We start from the raw sequence: 15,516 nt of genomic DNA, 5'->3' as shown, positions 1-15,516 counted from the left end.
AGAGACGGGGTGAGAACAAGAAGGAAGGACAAAGTGAGTGAGAGACGGGGTGAGAACAAGGAGGAAAGACAAAGTGAGTGAGAGACGGGGTGAGAACAAGGAGGAAAGACAAAGTGAGTGAGAGACGGGGTGAGAACAAGAAGGAAGGACGAAGTGAGCGAGAGACGGAGTGAGAACAAGAAGGAAAGAGGAGTGTTCAACTGAACTGTTCAAATGGAGAGAGGTAAGTTATTGAAGTGGAAATGGAAGAGTTTACTGTAGAGAATTTTCATTCTGTTATTTGCCGCCACATTAGGCGACCAAAGAAGCAATTCAATTATGGAAAGGGAGGGGGGGGAAAGAGGGGGGCGCAAAAGGCGAAAGGGAAGGAAAATATCAGTTCGGATGGGATTCAAAAAATGAATTCCTGTTGCTTTGTGTCCCATCTTTTATTTTCTTCTAATCTACTGTGAAATGCTAAATGCTGATCATAGTGGTACATCTTTCAGCCAACGCCATTCACTGCCATCAGTGACAAAGAGGCAATTCACTTTAACAACTCCTTGGTCAGGTAGTTTATTTTTTTAGCAGACCTGGGCTATTATGAAGACAGCAGCATGGGTCTCAGAAGGACACAAAACAACAGCCAGACCTTTCTATGAATCCAATACTTTCTAGAGAGTTGTGTAGCTAATGCATTGCATTAATGCACAGGCTTCAAATGCGGGCAGACACAGCTAATGAAGACATATATGGGCATTTCTTTGGCAAGCGAGTCAGACTAATAAGTCGGGTCTATTTATCAAGTGGATTGCCTTGCAAGAGTGAGGCTGATTGGCTCGCTAATGCAGGAAATATTACAATATTTAATGACAGCAAGACCACAACTGACAACATACTGCGTGCTGTGGCAGCAGTTCTTCAGTGCATTGATGTGAAGTGAGTTCTCTAAATGTGCTGCAAATGTTTGGAGAAAGTTGGATTTGAATTCAACTTTGTAACTTGTGACTCTGTTAATGTCGTGTAAACAGGGCTATGAATAGCCAAGTTTCTAAAAGTTCCACAACGTCAAAGAAGGAATCGGTATGTGAGCTTGTTGATGCAACTTAAGTGAAATCCCTAACACAATACATGATTAAGTAGAGGAAACTTTGGCACATGGCTCTTCTTAGTGCAGCCATATGTCTTAAACTCCGACTAGTCTGGGATGCTTTTGTGATCCCAAAAGTAACGAAAACATATCATTGAGAAGAAAGTCACATACAGTATCTAAGCTGCCGGTGACTCCGGAGATTAAGTCACAGACACAATGGATTAAACTCTTTACTCCGTATTCATTTCCTGTTACTTCCCCCCCCCATATTTCTTCTACTACCCCAGTCTCAGTCACTTTGATCCTCCCCTTTGGCTGCCGTGAGAAACTGAGTCATTATGAACCACAGCGGTGCCGTTGTGGATGGAAGATCTTTCAAATGGCCGCTTGTATTTTCAACATGTGGTGGGATTTAAGCCAACACATCCTTTGAGTCTGCCTCCAAATGATGCTCTTTCACTCTTGAGCTTGCTGTCTGTCGAAAACACGCACACACACACACACACACACGCATGTGTGCACACGCTCGCAGACACAAACACACAGAACATCTGCTCGCAAAGTTCAGACAGCGAGAAAGTTCCTTCTGTTCAGACCTCTGCTGTGTGTGTGTGTGTGTGTGTGTGTGTGTGTGTGTGTGAGTGTGAGAGATGGAAGGCAGCAAAATAATGAATTGCTCCCTCTGTGTAAGTGGTGTTTGACAAATTAAAATGAATAAATGTGAAGACACACACACACACACCTCCACAGCATATGGCTGCTTAGGCCAGGTCTGTGAGGAGAAATATTTCCCAGAAGGCTCAGTCCTGACATTGACCACCTGTGACATCAGCGCTCTCCGCACCGCTCGACTCCCCAGCAACGAGAAGCTGAAATATTTGCCGTCTGCCCTGCCATGGTTCTGCGTAGATCACTGCCTGTATTCGATCAATCAGGGCGCACTGACAGAAGAAGAAAGAAGAGTTCTAATTCTCCTCCTGCGTGCTGTCCACTTAGAAGCTGCTGGCTACGAGTATCGTTTCACGTCCGTCTGCCACAGGCCTCAGAGCTCATTCAAAACACAGCGGCGCGCTCTTCTCGACCTGGGCTGCAGGTCACAGATACAATATATATCAGCGGCGCCGCTGTCCCCAAGTTGTTTTGACTGCTGCTGGACAGCAACATGAAAGAAGAAAACACACTCAATTATGTGTGAAGTCTAGAGCGCATGTGAAAATTGGAGGAAGGATGGCAAGGGAGGATGGGGGGGGATTAGAGTGATGGAGTGATGGCAGTGCAGCAAGGAGATAGAAGGGGGCAGGGAGTGTGAGCTCTATTAGATTGGAGCAGAGTGTGTGGGAAGTGACAGCTTGTACGCTCTTTGCTGGCCAGTACTTTGAGGGCTGGGGAGTTTGGGTAATGTAATACACAAACAGGATGTGTGTGTGCGCGTGTGTGTGTGTGTGTGTGGGGACGTGATGGGTAAGGGGAAGCGTAGACACACAGAGGGAGCGGGGTTGTGTGTGTGTTGGATATGCAGAAATGGGTTAGGGGCAGACACACAGATGTAAATTGAGAGCGGTGGGAGAGGCAGAGAGGCAGACAGCGAAATGGGGCTTGGGACTCTGGGAGCGATGCATATCGGATCAATAAAGTTCATAAACAACATCATCAGCTCGGTCACCACGAAGACAGCCAACCGCCAGGCACCATCTGGCCCTGTCTCACCGGACCGCAGGATCAGCCAGCGCAACGTCGCTCACAAACACCAACGCCAACGGCTCCACACACAGCTTTACACACACCGTTACACAGGCAGAGCCGTGCAAATATTCAGCTGACACGCATGGCCGCACACACAGACGTTAGAGCCAGGTAGATGCAACTGAGATTGGTCTGGAGAGACAGATTGTGTGTGCGTGTTGGTGTGTGTGTGTGTGTGGAGGGGGGGGGGGGGGGGGTGCAGCACAGCAGTTAAGCAGTTTATTCAGGAACAGAAGTTTATGGCTTCTGTAACAGTATATCCTGTAGCATGATAATGACCGTAAAAGAGACAGAGAGGGAGCGAGGGAGAGCCAACGCATGGGAACAAAGCCATATAAAGAATAATTTAGAGGCTGAAAAGCCGGAGTGAGAGAGAGATGGAGCGGCGAGGTGAGAGGAGAAGAGGGAGAGGGAGACACGTCTTGTAGAGACAAGAGGGAAGCTGTGAAGAAAGGTGCAAATTAGTCTTTTCTATGAGGGTTCAAAGGAAGTGGTATGCATGAATCACGGTGTGTATGTGGGGCGCAAGCAAATCAGAATGTTTCCTCTCACAATGCAAAAATAAAAAGTTCTTATCCAGATTACATGAATACTTGAAGATGACCTTTTTCCGAGTCATATTACAGGCGTGTGTGGGTTCTTTGATGGGCAGGAACAAAATTTAAAAAATGTATAGAATCAAAGGGATGAAATTTCTGGATATGTTTTTTTTTAACTGTCTAACAATATCATTCAAATGATTTCTATATCACAAAATATATTACCATAATAACCAGACTCCGCAAGTGGCAGAACCCGTTTTTTATCTTGTTGCCATGGATACAGGTACTGGTGTGAAAAGCCTTGAATCCTAAACTGCTTCAAAGTTGCACACCAGTCAGGTCCTCTTGTGCCCAAACGCAGTGCCCAGCTCACACAGGACCGCCGGGAGCCCCATGACAGCAATGAAGAAATCCTATCTGGGCGACGGACTCTTCTCGTCTCTCTCTACCGTGTACTTGGGAGTCCGGTATATCGACTTTACGAAGAATAATTTGACATTGAATCAAATCCACTGCTTCAACATGACTTTTTACACGATCCATTATTTCAGACTTAAACAACATGGAGTGGAAGTGCTGTAAACAGCAGCTTGCAATTAGCACTTTTTGGACAGTTGTTTTCGCTGAAGATGAATGAAGCAATTATTAATTAACGTCTCATTGACATGTGGGTTTATTCGTTCCAAAGAGTCTAGTATAACTAAAAACATTAAACACTTCAAAAAATATACTCAAAACTACTAGAACATCCTTAAGGATGACAGGTTTAAGTGGTGCACCTACTCAGAGAAGTTCACGCTCTGCTTTCCTTTTTAAGTATGAATCGGATGAAATGCTGATGTTGAAAATAAATAAATTCCAATTTAAAAGAATACTTCACTCATCAATGAATCACTGACCTTGAATTCTCGAAGGAGGACTTTCATAGTAAGCTTGCTTATTAAACTTAAGGTTTATATACTTGTATATTTGAATTAAAAGATTTCAAACCTTCAGAACCTGCAGATATCCGAGCCGCTACATGAATAACTCTAAAGAATGACCTACTGTCATGAAAGACCAGCTATTGTTTGGTGACTCTCACTGAACCTGTAATGCAGTAACCAACATACTGCAACATGGTTCCAGGTTCAAGCAAAAACACTGACCGTCAGCGTGGAACTCTTCAGTGGGCTGAAGTACGGCCGTGACAGATTTATCAGAGGTGTGAGTCTAAATACTGACCTTTGAATCTCTCTCTGTTTGTCTCTCTGATCAGGACGGGAGAGTCCTTCCTGGACACTCGAGAGAGTTCATTGAGATGGAGCAACGTGATTTATATCAAATGAATGGAAGTGACGTGTCTCCGTCTCTCTGCATAAAACCGGTATATGGTCCAAATAAAACTTCTCCTACATTCAGTGTAAGGCCGCTGTTGTGTGAAACAGCACCTCCCTTTTTGTATCCCCAGAATGCCCCTAACATTGTATTTCATAGAAATGTCTTCAGTGGAGGCATTCAGGTATTCAGTGGGAACTAACTCTGTCTGCAGTAAATAGCCGAGGAAAACCATGAATTTAATGGGTTATCTTGATAATAAAATGCAGAGACTGTGCAATTTTGGGCAGTGTGTTAAACAGTTCCCCCCCCGAAACTCAATTAAGATAAAGGCCAAAGAGAAATGGAGCCGATGTAGCCACATTAACAGCACATACGGGCTCCGACACAGGCCGCAGCGTCATCCGCGTCGCGGCCGTCGAGCCGTCGGCTGACTGCTGCTCCTGCGTGACGGCACATCGCTCGCTGTCAAATCATGCCGCGTTGTAGCCGCTCCGCTGAACCTACTGCTGCAACCGTTGCATCAGCGCCGACTCTGCAATCTCTGCCGCCAACCCAGACTTCAACTCAACGTTCATTATCTCTATCTCTAACAGAGCTACGCTGTTTTAGCTACTTATGTGACACAATCTTGAAGGAAATGGCAAACAGATAGTTTGTTCTTTGTGCTCATATGAACACAGATCTACAGGCTCTGGTAAGCTTTTAATTAAGTAACTAGTAGAAGATGAATCATATATAATGTATGATTAATAATGTATAAAGAGTAGGTTAATAATATATATGAATATTAACAGTATACATGTATTGATTTACTACATTTCCCCCATATTTAAATGATTATAGTGTCTCGCTTCTCTTTACGTGTCGCTTTTACACTTTTGCCGTCCAACGTGGCCGAACAACACGTCTTACGAAATAGTTCTTTCAGAGCATCCGAGTCAGCAGCCTCTCTAGCGGCTGTGTGAGGCTGGACTCCAACTTGGACTTCTTCTGCTACAAAAGGATCTGGATGAGATTGGTAGAGAGTCTGGGCAGCTCTTTGTACCCGGCTGTCAATACCACTCTGATGAGTTGAAGTGGCCATTATATTAATTGATGGGCAGGTGAACATTTGGAGCACTAGGAGCCAATTTTTTCACACTTCAGACAAATATTTATTCATTTATTCATTTTTTATTGTTACCCGCCAGTGGTAGTGGCAGTGGCGCTCTTATTTGTAAAGGGTGCGGGCACTGTAGTGGTGATGTTGACAGTAAACACTTTATATACCGGCAGTGTCTTGAATTCATCCTCATTACCACACTCAATGGAGCCCCATTAAGTTAACAGGAGAGCCATTTTGCAGGTCCATTCAAATTAAAAAGCCGAGTTAATCTTGGAGTGAACCAACAACAAAAAAATGATGAAGTAAATAAATAAAGAAATAACTGCTAATGTACCCCGACTCCACAAGGCTTTGCCACAAGCACTTTTGCGGCGGTGACTGTCATAAAAGGAATGAAAAAGTTGCTATCTGGCCATTTAAGTGTACAGCAAGGCCACTGACAATTTCCTTCAATAACACACAGGGGAGCAGTTGGTATTCTTAATGGGGAGTTAGTTATCTCGGGCTTTGGGAGCCGCCTAATGAAACCCCCGAAGGTCTGTATCTCAGACTACTTTCAGCGGCGAGTAGATTCAAACGGATATTCCAAAATAGCTTCAGATACTCCCTCAATCTACAGCACATTACTCTGAGGAACCTTTCACAACAAAAACACACGTCCCGGCGTTATCTGAATAATTACATCGTTAATACACTGAACATTTTTCAAAATATAACGACACTGACAGGATAGCGGTATCGGAGCTACGGAATAATATGCAAATGACCGGCATTTCAAAAACAGCCCGACAACAGCATTAAACAAAAGAGCGTGAAATACAGCTCACACCACACATCCAGGGTCTGCTGTACAATTAATACAGAAGAACAGCTCCGGTGCACCCAAAATTACTTAATGACCTTGCAGATTAGACAAGAGAAAACCATTTGATTCATTGAAAAATCCATTTTATCCTCTTTTGATAATGCCCTGGGTCTTTTGTAGAGATGTCTAATGAATAGGGTCAGTTATCTAAATGGGGCATTATTCATAACAATTGGTGTGCAAGGATTAAAAATTGCTTTTGTGCTTCTGCGGCATGCTAATTGATATACCACGGAGGGATAAGAAGTGTAAAATTGAAATTGTATCTCAAGCGGTAGTTATTTTGTCAGTGCGTCTGCATACGTCAGACAGAGAGAGAAAGAAAGAAAGAAAGAAAGAGATGGTGAGACAGGGAATGAAGAGACACCTACATTTGGTTGTTGGGGATTATCTTGTGTCCGTCTTTGTACCATGTGACCAGGGGTCGGGGGAAGGAGGCGAGGGGAGGCTGGCTGATGACGGCTGCTCGGCCCTGGGTCACTGTCTTTCTCTGCTCCTCAGGGGCGAACTTCCCCGTAACTGGAGGAGGAAAGAGGGTATCAATATCAACGTATCAAATTACAATTATATGAATACAAAGCAATGCAAATCACTGAAGAAGCAGCATGGTCACAGCAGAAAGCGGCCCATCAAAAATCCGTAGCTTGGTGACGTAGTGACTTTACGCGCAGGTGTAGCTGGCGAGCTAACCTCTAACACGCTAGCTGGCGGCGCAGTCAGTTACAAAAGCTCTCAGAATTTCTTCCTATTTCCTCTGTTCTAGGCCCCTAATAGTCCCACATTATTTTATTCAATACAGCGATGTATTGAAGCTCTCAGCGTCAGTTAGCAAGCTAGATAGCGTGGTCGTTAGCGTGACAATAAGTTCAAACTGTTCATTCAAGAGGTGTCTTTGATACTGTAGTTTCCGCCATTGTTGACTCTTCGATCCCCACTGTCAAGAAGGCTCGCTAACTCTGTGTGGAAGTTCACACACATTGCCCCCGAAACAATTCCACTGATTGCACCGATTCAATTAAATTAACTGATTTCACTGTTTTAAAGGCTGCAGTGACTGGGCCATTTGTCTTAAAAAAATGCAACGTGGATGTATTTTTTCGAGTTAGCGTATGCTCGGTATATTAATGCTTAAATACTTTCCACATATTACATTAAATAGTTGAAGTCCAACTGAAATTCAATTGGGTGTTTAGAGAGAAAAGGAAAATACTGTTTTCCCCTTTCTTCCAGTTATTGCAACATAAAAAAGTTAATTTACTTTGACACTATTTCCGACTGCAAAGAGGGGATGACTAATTGGGATTTCAGCTGGACTTTAAGAGAGAGGCTGCTTGTTGCCGGATCCGTTTCCTTCAAAACCAGCATCCTTAGTCATTGAAAAAGAAAACCTCCTGTATTGGTGTTACTAGAATAGAAAAAACAAGAAACACGTGTGTACTCACAGGCCACCTGCACCTCTGTTCTCCTGTGTATGACCGCTCCCATCCGGTTCCTCACCATGCACTGATACAGGCCAGCATCAGTCCTCTTCAGAGACCGGACAAACAACCTAAGGATCACAAACAGGTCATTCATAAAAAAGACTTGACTCAAACTACTTTTTTTTAAAGTCAGTTATGAACTTTGTTCATTTTATTGTTATTTCTTGTGCTTTATTTAATTTACTTTATTTTAATTGCAGAAGACAGAAGAAGTTAAATACATTTTGGCCAGTTTGGAGACCAACAAGACAGAAGGGAAAGAGGGTGGAGGTCTGTTCGTCCATATGCACTCTTGTGCAATTCCCTTTCATGACCTTGTTCGGATAATGGATCGGGCCGAATGTTGTCAACGTTCCCCGACAACAGAGGGGAAGGCAAAGTGCTGCATACGTACAGTAGATGTGTGTACATGTGTGTGTGAGTTGTGTATGAGAATATTTGTGACTGTGCGCATATTGTTTTTGTGTTTTGACTGAGAGGGGTAGTTAATGGGATTGTAATGGACTGTGCTTCACTAATGGGAAGCTTGGCAAAAGATCTAGGTTGGTGCCATGTTGGACAAACACACAAATGCCCAAACACACACACACACACATGCACACACACACACATATATTACATGAAAACCGGGTAGACACAGTAAAACTGGACATCGCTTTGGGGCTCATTATGAATACCAGGACAGCCAAGTATTTAACTCCCAGGCTGTTAGTGTGTGCTTAGTGCCAACACACACACACACACACACACACACATGTGTGCTTCAAAGACTCACACAGGCAAGTCCATCTGAATCAGGAATGGCACATTACACAGCAGCTCTCACCCTGAAACAGATTTTGATATTGGACACCGCGTCTAATCTTTCTGTCCGTGTTCCATTACGTTCTTTAACAGGCGTGTGCGGAGGGGCTGTCGCTGTATTTTCTGAAACTCCAACTATAGTTTTCCTTTATTTTCGACGTGTATTCGACGGGTCCCAATCAATAACGTAATTTCTCAGTACATTTCTCAGCCCTGCGTGTGAAGTCAAAGTCCCCGGTGTGAGTCAAGATGAGAACAGTTAGAATCAGGCTTTTCAATAAGACGGCTTCAGACCAAACCCTCCCTGTAGCTTCAATGACTGCATGTATTTCCCCACCATGTGACGTGTGCATTCATTGAATAAGACTGTGGATGCAGAGGACCACATCATTTACATCAAACCTATTATGGCTTCATGTTAAAAACAAATGTGGATATCATTGTCTATTTTAGGCGTGGCTGGAAAAAGAAGACTGTGAAAAATATCTTTATTTCTCAGTAAAACTGTTTGAAGACGATACAGTAGCCTTGTCAAGAGTGAAGTCTAACTTGCCTACAAATTGTTTTACTGCAACTCACCATGTGTAAAAAAAAAGTGCCAGGCAACTGTAGCCCAACTGACGCTGGAGAAGGAAACACAACTGGAGTTTCCATTAATGTAAATCATTTTCACTTACAGCGCTGCTCACCTGAAATATTCACTGTCCAGTACATTAAACATAAGCATAAGAGGTAATTGAAAATAAAATAAATCAGACGAATAGAGAAGGTGTTGGAAAGGGACAAAGTGTGTGATTCTGTAAAGGCCCGACTTCTTTTGAGTATGTACAAATGGAAAGGAATGCATTTATACAGCACTTTTATACAGATTTCGTTGTAATTTATCTAATAATTACCCACACACACACATTGACACACAGCAAGCTCCTGCACCCCGCAAGGAGGAGCTGGGGATCGAACCGCCAACCCTTTGACTCGCTCTACTGGCCTACATTTAAGAAAAATGTAAGTAATGTGGATGTGCTAAAATCAGGTCTTTCCGATGGTCTCACTCACACACACACACCCACACACACACACACACACACAGCCAGACCGCTGAGAGCAGTCCAGAGCTACACAACGCCTCCTGGCTTGGACACTAACTGCCTACAAAATGCTGGCTCAACCTCTCCCTGCCTCAGTGCGTAGGTGCTCCCAAGATCCCCTCTATTTCTGAATAATGTGAAAAACTATTTTGCTTCACAGCTCCAGTTTTGCTGAGCTCTTACCCAACAACACACACAGGGACAGACAGAGAGAGGGGAAAGGGAAAAGGAAGAGGAAGAGGAAGAGGAAGAAGAAGAAGAAGAAGAGAGGTGCACAGAGAAATGCAGATAAAGAAGCTCAGACGTATTGATTGGTTCTCCGCTTCTTCCCCCAGACCATATACATATTTATGATGCTAATGTAATTATTAATCTCACTTTGGCTTCACTGTCTAAATGTTCTGACCTTCTCTAAACACACTCCATCACTCGGGGCCAGTGCTCACGTGCTGTTGTATTCCATGCCACGGGCATGACTGAACACACAGGAGACTGTCAGAAGGAAGGAATGGCTGACAGCCGGTTGGCAGGTAACTGACCTGTACTGTGGTGTCCAGTCGGTGACGTTGCTGTTGTTCAGACTCCAGCGGTACTGGAGAGGCCAGCTGCCTCCAGCCAGGCAGGTCAGCACCAGCCTGTTTCCCTCCAACACCACCTGCTGCCTCTGTCCACCCCCTCGCAGGTAGGGAGCGACCTCTGACAGACCGAGACACAGAAAGGAAGACGTGTTATTTTTGTTGCATGAAAACGTCCGAGTTGGTCACGCTGGGACATTGAAGACGATTGCATCCGAATTCATCCACCACAGAAAAAGAAAAAAGAAAAACAGAAAAAAAAAAAGAAAAAAGAGGTTTCCATTCATGTTCCGTCCTTTCCTCATAGAACGGGGTTGAACAAAACATTTAAATAACAATGTATCCAGACTGGAATAATGTTGGCTCTACGTCACATCAACGTCTTCTTCGCTGCTCCTGCAGCCAAGACTCTGCCCTTTTCACCTCTGTAACTCACTCATTCATACTGTAATTAGTCACAGCAAGAGTGTGAGCGAGCGAGTGGGCCAAACTCTGCCTGAGACTCGTCTGGCAGGATTTAGCTCTGGAGAAAGTCCGCTCCATTAGTGAGATCTGTCAAAGCGTTCCTCTACCACTTTTCCTGCAGTCATAAAAAAAAAACGACAAAAAAAACACTTTAATGTTTCCTCTGCAAAGCGCCTATTGTTTTCTATGGAGGCCCACATAGCAGCAACATGCATCACCGTGTCAGCGAGTCCTATTTTGCCGCATTGATGCGCTTCAACGGTCCAGAAAAGCAGCAGTTCCATCACATTTAGTCCCTGGAACGACACACTGTTACTTACTTCTTCTGCCGGGCACAGAGCATCTGCTGCGTGTGGAATCGCATCAAATGCCAGTGTGTGTGTGTGTGTTGCACTTCAAGAGAAAGCTGCATATGTATAATGTGTGTATAATGGATAATAACAAATATAGATGACGTATGTAACAACTTTGGACATCCTATTAGTTTACATTCATTGTACGGCTCGACTGTCAAGCATCCAGGCACAGAGATTGTACGATATGGTACAGTACCAGCGTTGCATCTCATGATGATGCTGTTGAATCGCTGGCCCGGCCTTGCGAGGTACATTTACTGAATGGCTCGGCTGCAGCTGCCGTCGAAACAATGGCGACCAGTCTTTAACTCTTGGCTCAGGTGGTCAGACCTGGCTCGCCGGCACACAAAGGCTCAAGAGTCTGTCCACAGCAACGAGCTGTAGGACCTGTTCAGGCCTGGATCCACTAAAACAATTCATTCAACTCATCAACCATTCACACACACACACAGGCTGGGTGGGTTCACGGGGAGCAGTCTTATCTGCTAGCTACAGTACGTATGGACAGGTCCATAACTCTGAGGCAGAGTCTCTCTCTCTCTCTCTCTCTCTCTCTCTCTCTCTCTCTCTCTCTCTCTCTCTCTCTCTCTCTCTCTCTCTCTCTCTCTCTCTCTCTCTCTCTCTCTCTCTCTCTCTCTCTCTCTCTCTCTCTCTCTCTCTCTCTCTCTCTCTCTCTCTCTCTCCTGCTGTTTCAACTTCCTCCGTTCGGTCTTTCCTATACCCGTGTCACTCCGTCTCCTTCCTTATTCCCTGTGGATGTCTCAGGGCCACCTTTTTCTCCCCTTCTATTTCTCTGCTTTCCACTCTTTCTCTCGCTCTCTCTCTTTTTTAAGATTGATAGCTGCCTGCTCCCTGCACAAGAGGGAAGTGTTCCATCTAAGATAGATTCATATAGAATTCTGTGTGTGTGTGTGTGCGTGTGTGTGTGCGTGCGTGCGTGCGTGTCTGTGTGTGTGTGTGAGAGAGAGCAGCACAGATTGCAGCCTTTACAGTTTACCAAATACGACTCTCAATAAGAAGGGCCGGCACACGAACATACTGTACAAATAGAAAGATGTGGACGTTTTGCACCTGCCTCCTTCCATTCCACTTATCTACTACTTTCTTCATACCCCCCCCAATGACCATTTAAACCCATGGTCTACTTTAGAGGGGGTCCATTAGGGAGCACAGATGGAGGCAGAGAACATCTGAGAGGAGCAAGGTCAGCTAACAGCCCGTTTCACTCACTGATGTCGCCTGTATCTCCCCCCCCCCACCCCCCGCTGTCTGTCTCGCTGTCACTCAATGTCACTCTCCCTCCCTCACAGTCTTCCCTTCTCCTAACCTGTCTGTCTTTCCCACAAGCTGTACCATCCAACCGCCTGTCTCTCTATCAAGTCCACCTCCCCTCTCTTTGTCGCTCCCCCAAGTCTCTTGTTGCCCCTCGGTCCATCTCTGTCAAAGTGCGTGGCAGCTCAAGGTCTCCGCTTTTTTACCTCTTCGGGGGGGAAAATGTCACCGAACAGAGAGATTGGCCTCTAAATGTGACAGGAGAGTCGAGAGGCAGACACACACTTCCATGTGCCTGTCCCTGCTCCCGGGCCAGGTCTCGAGAAGAGGGAGCAAAGGAGGATGGAGGGCACGAAGGAGGATGAAAGGACAGGAGGAGAAGAAGGATCAGGGTCGCTGCTCCTCCGGGGCTGATAGTCCACTACGATCCCGCCCTCCCTCCTCTCCCCTTCGCCTCTCCTACAGGCACTCTGGAAATTAGGCCCTTCATGACTTGTCCTTTACAAATGGGCCAGTAACGGTCATTATTCTTACGACTTGCTGCCTTAAACATCCCAGGATTAATCCTGAAGTTTTACTGCAACTGCTGTGTTGAGATGTGAGATTTTCTCCGGCTCGACATCAGGTCAAAGTGCTGCCTAACCGGTAACGGCACGGGGAAAGCTTTTTGTTCATTTTGCGTTGGAAGTTTGAAATGAAGGTGGTCAAAGAAAACAAAACAGTGCGATTTGCATTCAGATACACTAAGGGAAGGAAACCATGTGATGTCAGAGCTCTGACTTAAGAGTGAGAGCGCAAGGATAAAACTAAAGTTGAGCCGTGGATCTTATTCCAACAGTGCCTACTTAATTATTGGATATGTGGATATGTGTGTGTGTGTGTGTGTGTGTGTGTGTGTGTGTGTGTGTGTGTGTGTGTGTGTGTGTGTGTGTGTGTGTCAGGTCAGATTTAGGGTCACTCACTCCAGAGAAATCACTTAATCTTCATAGAGCTAACTCCTACTGTGAGACATAGCCGGCAGAAGTGCCTACAGTCTGTGAATACTGATTCCGTCTCTCTCTCTCTCTCACACACACACACACACACACACACACACACACACACACACACACTCACACACCCCCCACCATGCCTTTTTGACGCATGAGGTTGAAGGGGAGAAAATAACTACATCAGACTCTTTTATCACAAGTACATTTTCTATGAATAAGCGGGTAAAAGTTGCATAGCTCGGCAGTTTTTTTTGTTCCCGTGGTAACAGCAGTCTATTTGATTATGGGGTGCAAATGAGTTCTACTCCTTTTTAATTGAATAAGTCTGCCAGCGCTTGTTTCTACAGGCATTTAAAAACACTTAATTGGACTGACAGTGTGTGCGGCGGGAGGAAGAATTATGAGTTGAGATTTTGGCGTATTGCAGCCAGTTACAAAAATAGGGTCAGAAAAGAGGCTAATTAATTGAACAATGTAAAGTGGAGGGGCTGAGGAATTAAATTTCATCGCCGGATGAGAACACAATACCAATGTGTCGTCATTTGGCACCTGAAATAGTCCCTGATGCTGTGGATGTATACTTACTGCATGAAGAGGAATTAAGATTACTGCAACAGCCCGCACATTACCAGTGTTTCCACCAAAATACACAGATTGTTTCAGCCTTGACTTTCAGAAAAGAGTACATAATGCACCACTGAGTCTCGATAACCTCTTTTGTTGGACGGTATATTGTCCCAGAAATAATTGCGATAAACTTCATTGCCATTTGAAGCTGTTCTCCTTTAAGAGACAAGCCGCTCCTCCATCTTTGGTTTCTCTTTTCAACATTTCTTTTAACCGTAAAAGTAAACAGAGGAAAAGGTAAAATGTGTCTGACGTGGTGGATTGAGAAAGGTGGGCAACAAGAACTCTGCAGAGAAAGCTGTGAGTGAGGCCAATTTCAGTTGAGCTGTGGCTCTGACCTAAAAGCTGATGAAGTGGAATATAATTTAATTCTCTGTCATGGCACGTCACTTTGTTTTCCTCTAAAAGTCTAAATGATGATGACAGTGCCGATTCCAGTCGTAAAAGCCAAACATGTTTAAAATAACCTTTATGGGCGGCGACTGGATCGGAACACAAACTAATAAGACTCATTTAACACACACACACACACACACACACACAGGATGTTTTTACCTCCTGAATGGAACCAGCTTATGTATCTGCGATCAGCTGTGCTGCCTGAATCATAACTATAATAACCTTCAGGATCGCGATGTCTTTCCCTGCGTTAAGTGCAACACGACTATCACGACTGATAGACGACTGCCCCGGTCTCTCACACATCCATCACGGAGCTCTAACTGAAGGAATGTATTGGCCAAAACGAGACGACAGCTAAGCACGAAACACCTGCTGCCTTTGATGACGATACAATCAAAGCGGCTCTGGCATTAACCCACGAGGCTGCGGCTCACCCACTGATCCCAACAGGCCTCGGCTGAATTGGAAGATGGAGAGTCCACGGGGAACTGACTAGAAGCACCGCTCCTGAACCGAAAACAGCAGAAAAAGGCCGCGCGAGAGAAGAAAATGCTTCCTCTGCTCCATCCATGTAGCAGGATGGTAGGCGTGGCAAACAGGACGCGAGCTCGAGTGCTTTGATCGGTGGTTTAACTCGTGGCTTTTCAAGTTGGCAGCTGCTTTAATTGACTGCTGAAAGTCAAGACTCCATACGAGAACAAAGCATCTCTCGCTGAAGACCGGATTAACGCCGCCCGAACCTCTCTTCCTGCTCCGACAGCCAATCGCAGCTCCCTCCTCCGAGCTCCTTCCTCGCCCGCTCCAACC

General features: G+C 45.0%; 1 protein-coding gene across 1 annotated transcript in view; it reads right to left on the bottom strand.

The window, feature by feature from the left end:
- Positions 1 to 15,516, bottom strand: part of LOC306784047 (protein sidekick-1-like) — a gene marked incomplete at its 5' end in the record, with an annotated part of 201,815 nt that overhangs the window by 122,872 nt on the left and 63,427 nt on the right. Inside the window, 3 exons of the mRNA XM_079277863.1 lie at positions 7,019 to 7,166; positions 8,090 to 8,196; positions 10,560 to 10,716. Coding sequence (XP_079133989.1) covers positions 7,019 to 7,166; positions 8,090 to 8,196; positions 10,560 to 10,716 — 412 coding nt within the window. The remainder of the gene's footprint in view (positions 1 to 7,018; positions 7,167 to 8,089; positions 8,197 to 10,559; positions 10,717 to 15,516) is intronic.

This window comes from Melanostigma gelatinosum, assembly GCF_949748355.1.
Source record: "Melanostigma gelatinosum genome assembly, chromosome: 11".
NCBI classification, from domain to species: domain Eukaryota; kingdom Metazoa; phylum Chordata; class Actinopteri; order Perciformes; family Zoarcidae; genus Melanostigma; species Melanostigma gelatinosum.
The sequence above is the reverse complement of the archived record's forward strand: the minus strand, read 5'-3'. Positions and strand labels throughout refer to the sequence as shown.